This window comes from Ammospiza nelsoni, chromosome 3 (genome assembly GCF_027579445.1).
Source record: "Ammospiza nelsoni isolate bAmmNel1 chromosome 3, bAmmNel1.pri, whole genome shotgun sequence".
NCBI lineage: Eukaryota > Metazoa > Chordata > Aves > Passeriformes > Passerellidae > Ammospiza > Ammospiza nelsoni.
Genome location: NC_080635.1, coordinates 113,982,059 through 113,995,901, shown reverse-complemented (window position 1 = coordinate 113,995,901; position 13,843 = coordinate 113,982,059). Strand labels below are relative to the sequence as shown.

At 58.9% G+C, this 13,843-nt stretch overlaps 1 protein-coding gene across 1 annotated transcript; it reads right to left on the bottom strand.

Moving 5' to 3' along the window:
* Window positions 1-3,758: 3,758 nt before the first annotated feature.
* SCARA3 (scavenger receptor class A member 3) lies at window positions 3,759-12,497 on the bottom strand. Its single transcript, XM_059467699.1, has 6 exons — window positions 12,491-12,497; window positions 11,052-11,120; window positions 10,406-10,528; window positions 8,831-8,929; window positions 6,337-7,383; window positions 3,759-4,219 (listed from the first exon to the last, which is right to left on the bottom strand). The coding sequence occupies exons 1-6, from the start codon at window positions 12,495-12,497 to the stop codon at window positions 3,759-3,761; spliced, it is 1,806 nt and encodes a 601-aa protein (XP_059323682.1).
* Window positions 12,498-13,843: the final 1,346 nt, after the last annotated feature.

Genomic DNA, 13,843 nt, shown 5'->3' with positions numbered 1-13,843 from the left:
GAAAAACCAGGAAAAACCTGGAAAAATGGGAAGAAAAAGTGGAAAATAGGGAAAAACTGGGAAAAACCAGGAAAAAGTGGGGGATATGGGAAGAACAGAGAAAAACTGGGAAAAACCAGAAAAAACTGGAAAAATGGGAGGGAAAATAGGGGAAAATGGGGGGAGAACAGGGAAAAACTGAGAAAAACGGGAAAATGAGGAAAAATGGGGGGAAACTGGAAATAATGGGAAAAATGGGGGGAAAACTGGGAGAAACTGGGAAAAAAACGGAGGGAAAAAAACCAGGAAAAAATTGGTGAAAATGGGAAAAACCTGGAAAAATGGGGTGGAAATGGGAACAACAGAGAAAAACAGGGAAAACCAGAAAAAACCTGGAAGAATGGAGAAAAATGGGAGAATAGGGGGAAAATAGGGAAAAACTGGGGGAAAACTCAGAAAAAAACTGGGAAAAACCAGGAAAAGGTGAGGGAAATGGGGAGAACAGAGAAAAACTGGGAAAGTGGGGGGGAAATAGGGAAAAAATGGGGGAAAAGGGGGTAAACAGGGAAAAACTGAGAAAAACTGGAAAAAGGAGGAAAAATGAAGGGAGACTGGCAATAATGGGAAAAACAGAGGGAAACGGGGAGAAACTGGGAAAAACTGGGGAAACAGTGGAAAAAAAACCAGGAAGAAACTGGGGAAAATGGGGGGCAATCCAGAAAAACAGGAAAAAGCAGGGAATTCCCCCGAATCCTCCCCAGTTTCCCGAAAATCCCGTGGGGATGTTCTTGGCACGTCCTCGGGGTCAGCCCCCCCCCAGAATTCCCCCCAAATCCCGTTGGGATGATCCCAGCGTTTCCCAGGGCTCAGCCCCCCAGATCCCCCAAATTCTCCCAAAATTCCATTGGGACGATCCCAACCCTTCCCAGGGCTCAAGCCCCCCCCCCCAAATCCCCCAAAATCCCCCCCAAATTCTCCCAAAATCCTCCCCAAATCCGTCGGGATGATCCCAACCCCTCCCGGGGCTCAGCCCCTCCAAATTCCCCAAGATTTCCCAAAATTTCCCCCCAGATTCCCCAAAATCCGGCAGAAATGCCCCCAAATCCACCCCAAATTTCCCCAGATCCCGCTGGGATGATCCCAGCCCGCTCCCATCCCTGCCATGAATTCCCGGTCTCAGCCCCCTCAAATCCCCGCCCCCCTCCCCCAAATCCCCAAAAATTCCCCTAAATTTCTTGAAATTACAGAAAGATTCTCCAAATTCCCAGAAATTCCCCCCCAGAATTCCCACAAATCCCAAATCCCCCCTCCCTGCTGTTTTCCCAGCGGCCGCGCCCGGATTTTGGGATTCCCCTAAAGCTGGGGTTGGGGATCCCCCCCCAAAAGCCGAGATTTGGGGTCCCCTAAATTCTGGATTTGGGATCTTCCAAAGCTGGGATTTGGGAATGCCGGCCCGGGATGAGGGAAAGGGGAATAGGAACCCCGAAATTTGGGATTTGGGATCTCCTAAAACCGAGATTGGGGATCCCCTAAATCTGGGATTTGGGATCTGGGTACGGGATGAGGGAGAGGGGAATGGGAACCCCTAAATTCGGGATTTGGGAATGCCAGCCCGGGATGAGGGAAGGGAGGATGGGATCCCCTAAAACCGGGATTGGGGTCCCCCTAAAACTGGGATTAGGGATTTGGGATCCGGGATGAGGGAAAGGGGAATGGGAACTCCTAAATTTGGGATTTGGGATCCCCTTAATTCGAGATTTGGGAATCCCAGCCTGGGATGAGGGGGAAGGGAGGATGCGATCCCCTAAAACCAGGGTCTGGGATCCCCTAAAACCGGGATTTGGGATCCGGATCTGGTATGAGGGAAAAGGAGATGGGAACCCCGAAATTTGGGATATGGGATCCCCTTAATTCGAGATTTGGGAATCCCAGCCTGGGATGAGGGAAGAGGGGATGGGATCCCCTAAATCTGGGATTGGGGATCCCCCAAAGCTGGGATTTGGGAATCCCCTAAAGCCAAGATTTGGGATCCCCTAGATTCAGGATTTTGGGATCCCCTAAATCCGGGATTTGGGAATCCCCTAAAGCCAAGATTTGGGATCCCCTAGATTCAGGATTTTGGGATCCCCTAAATTCGGGATTTGGGAATCCCCTAAAGCCAAGATTTGGGATCCCCTAGATTCAGGATTTTGGGATCCCCTAAATTCGGGATTTGGGAATCCCCTAAAGCCAAGATTTGGGATCCCCTAGATTCAGGATTTTGGGATCCCCTAAGTTCGGGATTTGGGATCCCCTAAAGCCAAGATTTGGGATCTGGGGCTCGGAGCGTTCCCAGTTCCCGCTGGGCTGTCCCAGAATTCCCAGTATTCCTGGAATTCCCAGTTCAGGATGCACAGGGACCTTTATTGAGCCGCGACACCGCGGGGACACCTCGGGGACACCCCCAGGCCCAGCCGGGACCCCCCCGGATTCCCGAAAAATTCCCAAAAAAATTCCCAAGGAATTCCTGGGGGCGAGGACCGGCCCCTGGCCCCGAGCTGGGAGGGACACTGCAGGGACACTGCGGGGACACCGCGGGGGTGGCACTGGGGTCCCTGTCCCCGTCCTGGGGTGACACTGGGGACCCCTTGTCCCAGTTCCTGTCCTTGTCCCCGTGTCCCCTCCCGGGGGTGGCGCTGCCGTCCCCCCGTCCCTGTCCCGCTGTCGCTGCCCCTGTCACCCTGTGTGACACACGGCCGTGTCCCGCTGTCGCTGTCCTGGGGGTGGCGCTGCTGTCCCCCTGTCCGTGTCCCCTGTCCGTGTGTCGCTGTCCCTGTCCTGGGGGTGGCACCGCTGTCCCCCTGACCGTGTCCCCCTGTACTGTACCCCTGTCGCTGTCCCGGTGAGGATCCCGGTGTCCCCCTCTCTCCGGGATGTCCCTGTGTCACCGCTGTGTCCCTGTCCCGGTCAGAGTCCCGGTGGCCCGGGCGGTCCCGGTGTCCCCGGCATTCCCGGCTCTCCCGTCTCCCCGGGTTCTCCCTGTCCCCGCTGTCCCCTGTCCTTCTGTCCCCCTGTCCCTGTCCCAGTCATGGTCCCGGTGTCCCCTGTCCCTGTCATGGCCCCGTTGTCCCCGGTATTCCCGGCTCTCCCCTCTCCCCAGGCTCCCCCTCTGTCCCCGCTGTCCCTGTCCCAGTCGTGGTCCCGGTGGTCCGGGCGGTCCCGGCAGTCCCGGTATTCCCGGCTCTCCCCGGGCTCCCCCGCTGTCCCCCTGTCCCTGTCCTCAGTCATGGTCCCGGTGGTCCTGGTGTCCCCTGTCCCTGTCATGGTCCCGGCAATCCCGGTATTCCCGGCGCTCCCCTCTCCCCAGGCTCCCCCGCTGTCCCCCTGTCCCTGTCCCAGTCATGGTCCCGGTGGTCCGGGCGGTCCCGGCAATCCCGGTATTCCCGGCTCTCCCCGGGCTCCCCCGCTGTCCCCCTGTCCCTGTCCCAGTCATGGTCCCGGTGTCCCCTGTCCCTGTCATGGTCCCGGCAGTCCCGGCATTCCCGGCTCTCCCCGGGCTTCCCCGCTGTCCCTGTCCCCCTGTCCCCAGTCATGGTCCTGGTGGCCCGGGCGGTCCCGGCAGTCCCGGTATTCCCGGCGCTCCCGTCTCCCCGGCTCTCCCGCTGTCCCTGTCCCGCTGTCCCTGTCCCCAGTCATGGTCCCGGTGGTCCGGGCGGTCCCGGTGGCCCGGGCGGTCCCGGCAATCCCGGTATTCCCGGCTCTCCCCTCTCCCCAGGCTCCCCCGCTGTCCCTGTCCCCAGTCATGGTCCCAGTGGTCCGGGCAGTCCCGGTGGTCCGGGCGGTCCCGGTGGCCCGGGCAGTCCCGGCAATCCCGGTATTCCCGGCTCTCCCCTCTCCCCGGGCTCCCCCGCTGTCCCCGGTTCCCCGGCAGTCCCGGTCTCCCCGCGGGCTCCGGGCTGTCCCTCTGTCCCCGGTACCCCCTTGGCTCCCGGGGCTCCGCTCCCGCCCGGTGTCCCCGGTTCCCCGCGGGCTCCGGGCAGGCCCATCCCGCCCTTGGCGCCCTTGGGCCCGGGGCTCCCCGGCGCTCCGCTCGGGCCCGGTTCTCCGCGCGGCCCCGGCGCTCCGGGCGCTCCCGGCGGCGCTCCCGGCGCTCCCGGCGCTCCCCAATCCCCGCGGCCGCCCCCGGGGCCCGCAGCTCCCGGAGCGCCCCCGGACCCGGTGTCGCCCTCGGGGCCGCGCGGCCCCGGCAGCCCCGGAACGCCTGGAACGACAAAGAGGGGATACGGGAATGGGAATGGTCCGGGAAAAACGGGAATGGCACGCGGGGAATGGGAATGGTCACGGGAAAACCGGGAATTTCACACAGGGAATGGTCACGGGGAAACTGGGAATTTCACACAGGGAATGGTCACGGGAAAACCGGGAGTGCTACATGGGGAATGGTCACGGGAAAAACGGGAATTCCATCCTGGGGAATGGGAATGCTCCCGGGAAAACCGGGAATTCCACAAGGGGAATGGGAATGATCCTGGGGAAACCGGGAATTCCACACGGGGAATGGGAATGATCCCGGGAGAAATGGGAATTCCATCCGGGGAATGGGAATGATTCCAGGAGAACTGGGAATTCCATCCCAGGAAAAACGGGAATTCCACACGAGGAATGATCTGATACCAGGAAAAACAGAAATTCCATCCAGGGAATGGGAATGGTCCTGGGGAAACTGGGAATGCCATCCCGGCAATGGGAATGCTCCTGAAAAACTGGGAATTCCACACGGGTAATGCTCTGGTCCCAGAAAACCGGGAATTCCATCTGGGGAATGCTCCAGTCCCGGGAAAACCAGGAATTTCATCTGGGGAATGCTCTGGTCCTGGAAAACCAGGAACTCCATCCCAGGAATGCTCCGGTCCTGGAAAACTGGGAATTCCATGCCAGGAATGCCCTGGTCCTGGAAAACTGGGAATTTCATCCGGGGAATGCTCTGGTCCCAGGAAAACCAGAAATTCCACGGAGGGAATGCTCTGGTCCCAGGAAATTTGGGATGGATGAAAATTTCATCCGGGGGATGCAGGAACACTCCAATCCCGGGAAAACTGGGAATTCGACCCAGGGGGATTGGGAAGAGCCGCTGGTTCCGTGCTGGGAGGACACAGGGGATTGGGGGGGGGAGTGACACCGGAGGGAGTCGGGGACATTCCCAAATCCCAAAATCCCACCGCTCATCCAGAGGGGGCAGCCCCACATCCACGGGATGATCCTGGTGCCATCCCAAACTTCTAGTTTGGATCCTCCTCCAGCTGCTTTGGGATCAGGATTCCCAAAATCCCACCCCTCATCCAGGGAAGGGTCACCTCTCCCTGGGACAGCCCCACACGCATGGGATGATCCCGGTGCCATCCCAGACCTCGGAGTGGGGCTTTGGATCCTCCTCCAGCTGCTTTGGGATCAGGATTCCCAGAATCCCACCCCATCCCAAGAACAGTCACCTCCCTGCTGTCCCTGTGCCCCCATCCGGGGACAGCCCCACATCCCGGTGCCATCCCAGACCTCAGACCTCTCTTCCACGTTCCTTGGGATCAAGATTCCCAAAAATCCTACCCCATCCCAAGAAGTGTCACCTCCCTGCTGTCCCGGGACAGCCCCAGACCCACAGGATGATCCCAGCCCAGACCTGATGGTTTGGATCCTCCTCCAGTAGATTTGAGATCAGAGTTCCCAAAATGCCACCCCATCCCAAGAACAGTCACCTCCCACTAGGACAGCCCCAAACCCATGGGATGATCCCAGTGCCATCCCAGACCTCAGGGTGTGGATCCTCCTCCAGAAGATTTGGGATCAGGGTTCCCGAAATGCCACCCCTCATCCAGGGAAGGGTCACCTCTACCTGGGGCAGCCCCAAAACCCATGGGATGATCCCAGCCCATCCCAGACCTCCGAGTTTGGATCCTCCAGCAGATTTGGGATCAGGATTCCTGAAATGCCACCCCATCCCAAGAACAGTCACCTCCCACTAGGACAGCCCCAAACCCACGGGATGATCCCGGTGCCATCCCAAACCTCAAGGTTTGGATCCTCTTCCAGCTGATTTGGGATCAGAATTTCCAAAATCCCAGCCCTAATTCAGGGAAGGGTCACCTGTCCCTGGGACAGCCCCGCACCCATGGAGTGATCCCAGCCCATCCCAGAAAGATGGGATTCTTCTCCGCGTTCCTTGGGATCAGGATTCCCAAAATCCCACCCCATCCCAAGAAGAGTCACCTCCCTGCTGATCCCAGTCCATCCCAGACCTCAGCCGGGATCATTCCCGGGGATCAGGACCCCCCAATCCCGCCCCATCCCGGTAAATCCACATTCCCTCCCCGGCTCCGTGCTGACCTCGGATCTGGCTGGCATTCCGCAGCATCTCCCCGTGCCGCGCATCCACCGCCCTCATCTCCTGCACGGCCAGGCTCAGGTTCCTCACGCCCAGCTCCAGCCGCATTCCCAGGATCCCGGATCGCTCCCGCAGCTCCTCCGTTCCCGCCCGGATCGCCGCCGCGTCCCTGCTCATCTCCCGCAGCTCCCGGCCGTGCCCGCGCAGCTCCCGCCCGCAGGAATCGCGCGCGGCCTCGAGGAAGCGCAGCATGGCGCGCACGTGCGCCTCCGCGCCGCCCGCGCCGGCCTCGACGCTCCGCAGCTCCTCCCGCAGCGATTCCAGCCGGGATTGCAGCTCCCGCAGCCGCTCCTGCCCGCGCTGGCGCCCGCGGGCGCGGCGCCGCCGCAGCTCCTGCGCGCCGTCCCGCTGCTCCTCCAGCTGCGCCGCGGCCCCGTCCAGCCGCAGCTGCAGCGCCAGCAAATGCACCGCCAGCTCCTGCAGCCCCTCGGAATTCCGGGAGGTTTCCCGCACGGCCGGGCCCAGCCCCGCCTGGAAGCTCCGGAGCTGATCCGCGCTCCGGGATGAATCCGCGCGGAGCGTCCCGAGGAGCCGCGTCAGGCTCTGCCCCTTGGCCGACGCCGCCCGCAGCGCCGGCGCCTCCTCGGCCGCGTTCTCCTGGAGCTCGCGGAGACGCCAGGAGTTCTGCGCCAGGCTGGAATTCAGCAGCTCCACCGCTGCTCCAAGCTGGGATTCCCGCCAGGCCAGATCCCGCAGGGAATTCCGCAGGCGGGCGGTGCCGCCCTGGCACTCCCCAGCCCAATCCCGCAGCCGCTCCAGGCTCTGGCTGATGCTCCTCAGGGAACCGGAGCAGATTTCCAGCCCCATGGAGAGGTCGGAGCCGGCGCTGGCCAGGCGGGCCTGGCTGTGGGCAGTTTGCTCCAGCTGGAATTCCTGCGCCTGGAGCGTCTCCCGCAGCTCTGAGAGCTCCCGCTGCAGCTCCGAGAGCTCCCGGCCCAGCGACGCCGTGTCCCAGAACACGGAGCTGTTCCCAGAGCTTCTTCTCCCGCCTGAGATGGGGACAGGATCTGGATGTTATCCTGTTATCCCGCTCTTCTGTTATCCTGTTACCCTGTTATCCTGCCATCCCATTATCCCTTTACCCCGTTATCCCATTATCCTGTTATGCTGTTATTAGCCTGTTGTTATCCCGTTATCCCGTTACCCCTTATGCCATTATCCTGTTATCCTACTGTTATCCTGTTGTTATCCTGTTACCCCCTTATCCCATTATCCCCCTATTCCATTATCCCATTACCCCATTATCATATTATCCCATTATCCTGCCATCCCGTTATCCCTATTATCCCATTGTTATCCTGTCATTATCCCCATTATCCCGTTATCCCTTATCCTGTTGTTATCCCATTGTTATCCCGTTTTCCCACAATCCCGTTATCCCATTACCTTGTTATCCCGTTATCCCCATTATCCCATCTTTACCCCATTGTTATCCCATTGTCTTTTCATTATCCCCTTGCCATCCGGTCATTATCCCATTGTTATCCCGTTGTTTTCCTGTTGTTATCCCATTGTTATCCCATTGTTGTCCCATCGTTATCCCATTGCTATCCTGTTCTTATCCCACTGTTATCCCGTTGTTATCTCGTTGTTATCATATTGTTATCCCGTTGCTATCCCGTCATTATCCCGTTGCCATCCCATTGTTATCGCGTTGTTATCCTGTTGTTATTCTGTTCTTATCCCACTGTTATCCCATCATTATCCCATTATCCCGTTGTTATCCCGTTGTTATCTGATTACCCTCTTGTTATCCCATTGCTATTCCATTGCTATCCTGTTGTTATCCCATTGTTATCCCGTTGTTATCCCAAATCCTTTGGAATTCCAGGATTCCATGATCCCGGAAATGGGCACTGGGGAAATTCCAGCCTGATCCCAAATCTCTTCCCACCCAAATCCTTCAGAATTCCAGGATTCCATCACCCCAGAGATGGGCACTGTGGAAATTCCAGCTTGATCCCACCCAAATCCCTTCCCACCCCAATCCTTGGGAACTGGAGGATTCCGTGATCCTGGAGCTGGGCACTGGGACAATTCCAGCCTTATCCCACCCCAATCCATTGGAATTCCAGGATTCCATGATCCTGGCACTGGGCACTGGGAGATCTTCTCCAAAGCCCCACCCACCAACCCCACCCTCGGGATCTGCCCAAAATCCTGGGAAAAAAAGCGGGGAGCTGGAAAAGGAGGGATCCCTGCGAAAGGGGGAATCCCTGGGAAAGGGAGGGATCCCTGGGAAAGGGGGAATCCTGGGAAAAGGGAGGGATCCCTGGAAAAGGGGGAAATTCATGGAAAAGGGGGAATCCCTGGAAAAGCTCACCCAATCCCTGGAGAAGGGGAATCCCTGGAGAAGGGGAATCCCTGGAAAAGCTCACCCAATCCCAGGGAAAGGGGAATTCTGGGAAAAGGGGAATTAATCCCTGGAAATCTCACCCCTTGCCTGGAGCTGCTGGTGCAGGGAGAGGATCCTGCGCTCCCACGAGGCCTGGGCTGAGCTGATCTCCGCGGAGATGGAATCCACCCTCCGGAATGCTGCCCGGGAATGTGGGAATGCCGCGGGATCGGGATGGGCATTCCCGGGACTGGGATCTGCCAGAGATCCTCCAGGATTGATCCCTTGGGAATGGGAGATCCCTGGGGATCACCTGGGAGGGGTTGGGGTCCAATCCCCCCGGGAATTCCATCCCTCGGGAATGTGGGATCCCTGGGATCCCCCTGGGAATTGCTGGAATCCAACATCCTCCAGGATTGATCCTTTGGGAATTGCCGTCCCTGGGATCCGCCTGGGAATCTCTGGGATCTCCCCTCCAGGTGATGCCCACGGTGCCCATGGATCAATCCCCCCCATCCCAGGATAATTCCCGAGGGATCCCAGGGGCTCTGGGAGTCCCACCCCGATCGTATTCCCGGAACCCCCGATGGCAATCCCGACCCCAACTCTGACCCTGATCCCAATCCCAATCCTGATTGCTATCCCAACCCCGACCATGACCCCACTCCCAATCACAACCCCAGTCCCAATCCCAACCTGAATCTGATTCCAACTCCAATCCTGACCCTAATCCCAATTCTGATCCCAATCCCACTCACCCAGCGCTCCCAGCGTGGCCATGGCGGCCAGGATCAACCCAATCATGTTCCCGATCATGATCCTGACCCCAGTCGCAATCCCAACCCCAATCCCATTCCCAACTCCAATCTCTACATCAAACCCAATTCCGATCCCCTTCCCAATCCCGATCCTGATCCTGCTCACCCAGCGTGGCCACAGCAGCCAGGATCAGCCCGGCCATCCCGAACAGGATCCTGATCCCAATCCCGAACCCAATCCTGATCCTGATCCCAATCCCAAACCCAGTCCTGACCCCGATCCCAATCCCTCTCACCCAGCGCTCCCAGCATAGCCACGGCAGCCAGGATCAGCCCGGCCATCCAGAACAGGACCCTGATCCCAATCCCAAACCCAATCCCAATCCCATCCCCATTCCCAATCCCATTCCCGTTCCCAATCCCGCTCACCCAGCGTTTCCAGTGTGGCCACGGCCACCAGGATCATCCTGGCCATCCCGAACAGGATCCTGATCCCAATCCTGACCCCAATTCCAACCTCAATCTCAATCCCATTCCTGACTCAATCCCGCTCACCCAGCGCTCCCAGCGTGGCCACGGCCGCCAGGATCATCGCGGCCATCCCGAACAGGATCCTGATTGTGATCCCCACCCCGATCCCAATCCCGATCCCGATCCCATTCCCGATCCCGCTCACCCAGCGCTCCCAGCGTGGTCACGGCTGCCAGGATCATCCCGGCCATCCCGAACAGGATCCTGATTGTGATCCCCACCCCGATCCCAATCCAGATCCCAATCCCATTCCCAATCCCGCTCACCCAGCGTTCCCAGCGTGGCCACGGCCGCCAGGATCATCGCGGCCATCCCGAACAGGATCCTGATTGTGATCCCCACCCCGATCCCAATCCCGATCCCAATCCCATTCCCGATCCCGCTCACCCAGCGCTCCCAGCGTGGCCACGGCCACCAGGATCATCGTGGCCATCCCGAACAGGATCCGCACGGCAGCGCCCAGCCCGGGATCCCCGCGGCACCGGGACCGGGACTGGGAACGGGAATGGCCTGGAAGGGATCCCGGCGTTGGGATGGGCCTCTCCCAATGGCCCTGACCCCAAACCCCGACCCTGAACCTGACCCCAAACCCCAAACCCCGACCCCAGACCCGAAACCCGACCCCATATCCTGACCCCAAACCCGACCACAAACCCCTAACCCGGCCCCAGACCTGACCCCAAACCCCAAACCCTGAGCCCAAACCCTGACCCCAAACCTGACCCCAAACCCCAAACCTGACCCCAAACCCCAACCCCAAACCTGACCCCAAACTCCAAACCCCGACCCCAAACCCTGACCCCAAACCCGACCCCAAACCCCCAGACCCGAAACCCGACCCCACATCCTGACCCCAAACCCGACCACAAACCCCCTAACCCAGCCCCCGACCTGACCCCAAACCCCAAACCCTCAGCCGAAACCCCAAACCCTGACCCCAAACCTGACCTCAAACCCCAAACCCGACCCCAAACCTGACCCCAAACCCCAACCCCAAACCCCGACCCTGAACCTGACCCCAAACCCCACTCACCTCTCCCTTTGGGGCCGAAGGGTGGCCGCGCCTCCTCCTCTTCCTCCTCCTCCTCAGCTGCCGTGGCCTCTGTGGGCACAGAGAGCGGGGTCAGGGACACCGAATCCCATCCCTGATCCCTGCGATCCCAAATCCCACCCAGATCCCATCCCTGATCCCTGCGATCCCAAATCCCACCCAGATCCCATCCCTGATCCCTGCGATCCCAAATCCCACCCAGATCCCGTCCCGGATCCCTGCGATCCCAAATCCCACCCAGATCCCATCCCGGATCCCTGCGATCCCACATCCCATCCTGAGCATCCCTGGGATCCCACTCCAAGGATCCGTGAGGTCCCAAATCCCGTTCCAGGGACCCCTGAGAGTCCAGATCCTATCCAGGAGTCCCTGAGATCCTGAATCCCATCTTGGCATCCCTGAGATCCCAAATCTCATCCCAGGTTCCTGAGATCCCAAATCCTGTTCCCGGGATCCCTGAGCTCCAAGATCCCATTCCAGGGATCCCTGATATCCCAAATCCCGTTCCGGGATCCCTGCTATTCCAAATCCTATCCCAAGGATCCCTGAGAGCCCAGATCCCATTCCAGAGATCCCTGAGATCCCAAATCCTGTTCTAGGGATCCCTGGGAGCCCAAATCCCATCCCCCTCTCCCCCCAATGGATTTTTGGGATATCCCCAGTGGAAATTTAGGATTTCCCCCTGGGTGGGGTTTTGGAATCTCCTTCCCGCCCATGGATTTTTGGGATTCCTCCAAGTGGGTTTTGGGATTCTCCCTGGGTGGGTTTTTGGGATTCTCCCCAGGTGGTTTTGGGATCCCCTCCCAGTGGGATTTTTGGGATTCTCCCGGGTGGGTTTTTAGGATTCCCAAATGGGATTTTGGGATTGTCCCCGGGTGGGTTTTTGAGATCCCCCCCCCAGTGGGATTTTGGGATTCTCCCAGCTAGGTTTTGGGATTCCTGGGTGGGATTTTGGGATTCCCGAGTGAGATTTTGGGATTCTCCCTCTGTAAATTTTTGACATCCCCTCTAATGAGATTTTGGGATTCTCCCGGGTGAGTTTTTGGGATTCCCGAGTGGGATTTTAGGATTCTTCCAGGTGGGTTTTTGGTGAGATTTTCAGATTCCCGAGAGGGATTTTGGGATTCCCAAGTGGGATTTTGGGATTCCCCCTGTAAGTTTTTGGGATCCCCTTCAATGGGATTTTGGGGATTCTCCCCCAGTGGGTTTTTGGGATCCACTCCCAGTGGGATTTTTGGGATTCTCCTGGGTGGGTTTTTGGGATTCCCTCCTGGGGGTTTTGGGATCCCCTCCAGTTTTGGGGGAGGGGATTTGGGATATTGGGATCCCCTTCCAGTGGCATTTTGGGATTCCGGGGTGGCATTTTGGGATTCCCGAGTGAGATTTTGGGATCCCCCCCGGTTGGGATTTCGGGTGCTCACCTCTCATGTTCCCCGGGCCGGGCTCAGCGCTCCCAATTCCCGGAATTCCGAGCCCGGAGCAGCTCCGGGAGCGGCGCCCCCGCTCCGGCCCCGCGGCCCCGAAACCGCCCCGGGGGCAGCGCGCGGGATTCCCGGCGGGAGCGAGCGGGGAAAAACGGGAAAAACCGGGAAAAACGGGAAAAACGGGAAAAACCGGGGAAAAGGGAAGAGCGGGGGAAAACCGGGAATAGGGGGAATAACGGGAAAAGTTGAAAAAGGGGGGAAAAGTGGGAATAGCGGGAAAAGAGAGAAAATAGGGAAAAGGTGGAAAAGGTGGAAAAAAGGGAAAAGTGGGAAAGGCAGGAAGAGCAAGAAGAGCGCGCCCCGGCCGGGTTGGACAGCGGCCATCAAAAACCGGGATTTGGGATCGGGGCTGGAAAAGGAGCGGCCGATGCCGAGCCCGCCCCCAGGGAGGGGAAAGGGGCGGGATCGGGAATGGGGTCGGGAACGGGGCTGGGATTGGGGGCGGGATCGGGAATGGGGTCGGGAACGGGGGCTGGGATTGCGGGCGGGAATTGGGGATGGGGTCGGGAACGGGGCTGGGACTGGGGGCGGGAATTGGGGTCTGATCCCTGGATTTGGGGGCAGGATTGGTTTGGGATCTGACCCCTGGATTTGGGATGTGACCCCTGGATTTGCGGCAGGAATAGGGGATGGGTTTGGGATCTGATCCCTGGATTTGGAGTGGGAATAGGGGATGGGTTTGGGATCTGATCCCTGGATTTGGGGCAGGGATGGGGGATGGATTTCGGGTCTGATCACTGGATCTGGGGCAGGGACCTGATCCCTGGATTTGGAGTGGGAATAGGGGATGGGTCTGGGGCAGACATTGGAAAATGGGGATGCTGGGAATGGCCTCTGGATTTGGGGATCTCATGTGGGAAACAGACCTGGGATGGGATTCCTGATCTGGGATTGGATTCCTGGATCTGGAACAGGGATCTGGGATGGGATTCCTGATCTGGGATTGGATTCCTGGGTTTGGGATGGGATTCAGGGATCTGGGATGGGATTCCTGGATCTCAGGTGGGATTCCTGAACTGGAATGGGATTCAGGGATCTGGGATGAGATTCCTGGACCTGAGACAGGGATCTTGGATGGGATTCCTGGGTTTGGGAGGGGATTCCTGGTTGGGGATAGGATTTCTGGTCTGGGATGGGGATCTGGGATGGGATTCCTGGGTTTGGGATGGGATTCCTGGGTTTGGGATGAGATTCCTGGATCTGGGATGGGATTCCTGGGTTTGGAATGGGATTCCTCATCTGGGACAGAGATCTGGGATTGGAATCCTGATCTGGATCAGGGATCTGGGA

Excerpts from the sequence above, each read along its gene's own strand:
- SCARA3 (XM_059467699.1), bottom strand. Across the intron at positions 7,384-8,830 it reads CCAGCAGCTCCAGGCAAGGG|GCGGGAGAAGAAGCTCTGGG; the intron begins GTGAGATTTCCA and ends TCCCCATCTCAG. Across the intron at positions 4,220-6,336 it reads GAATGCCAGCCAGATCCGAG|GCGTTCCGGGGCTGCCGGGG; the intron begins GTCAGCACGGAG and ends TTGTCGTTCCAG.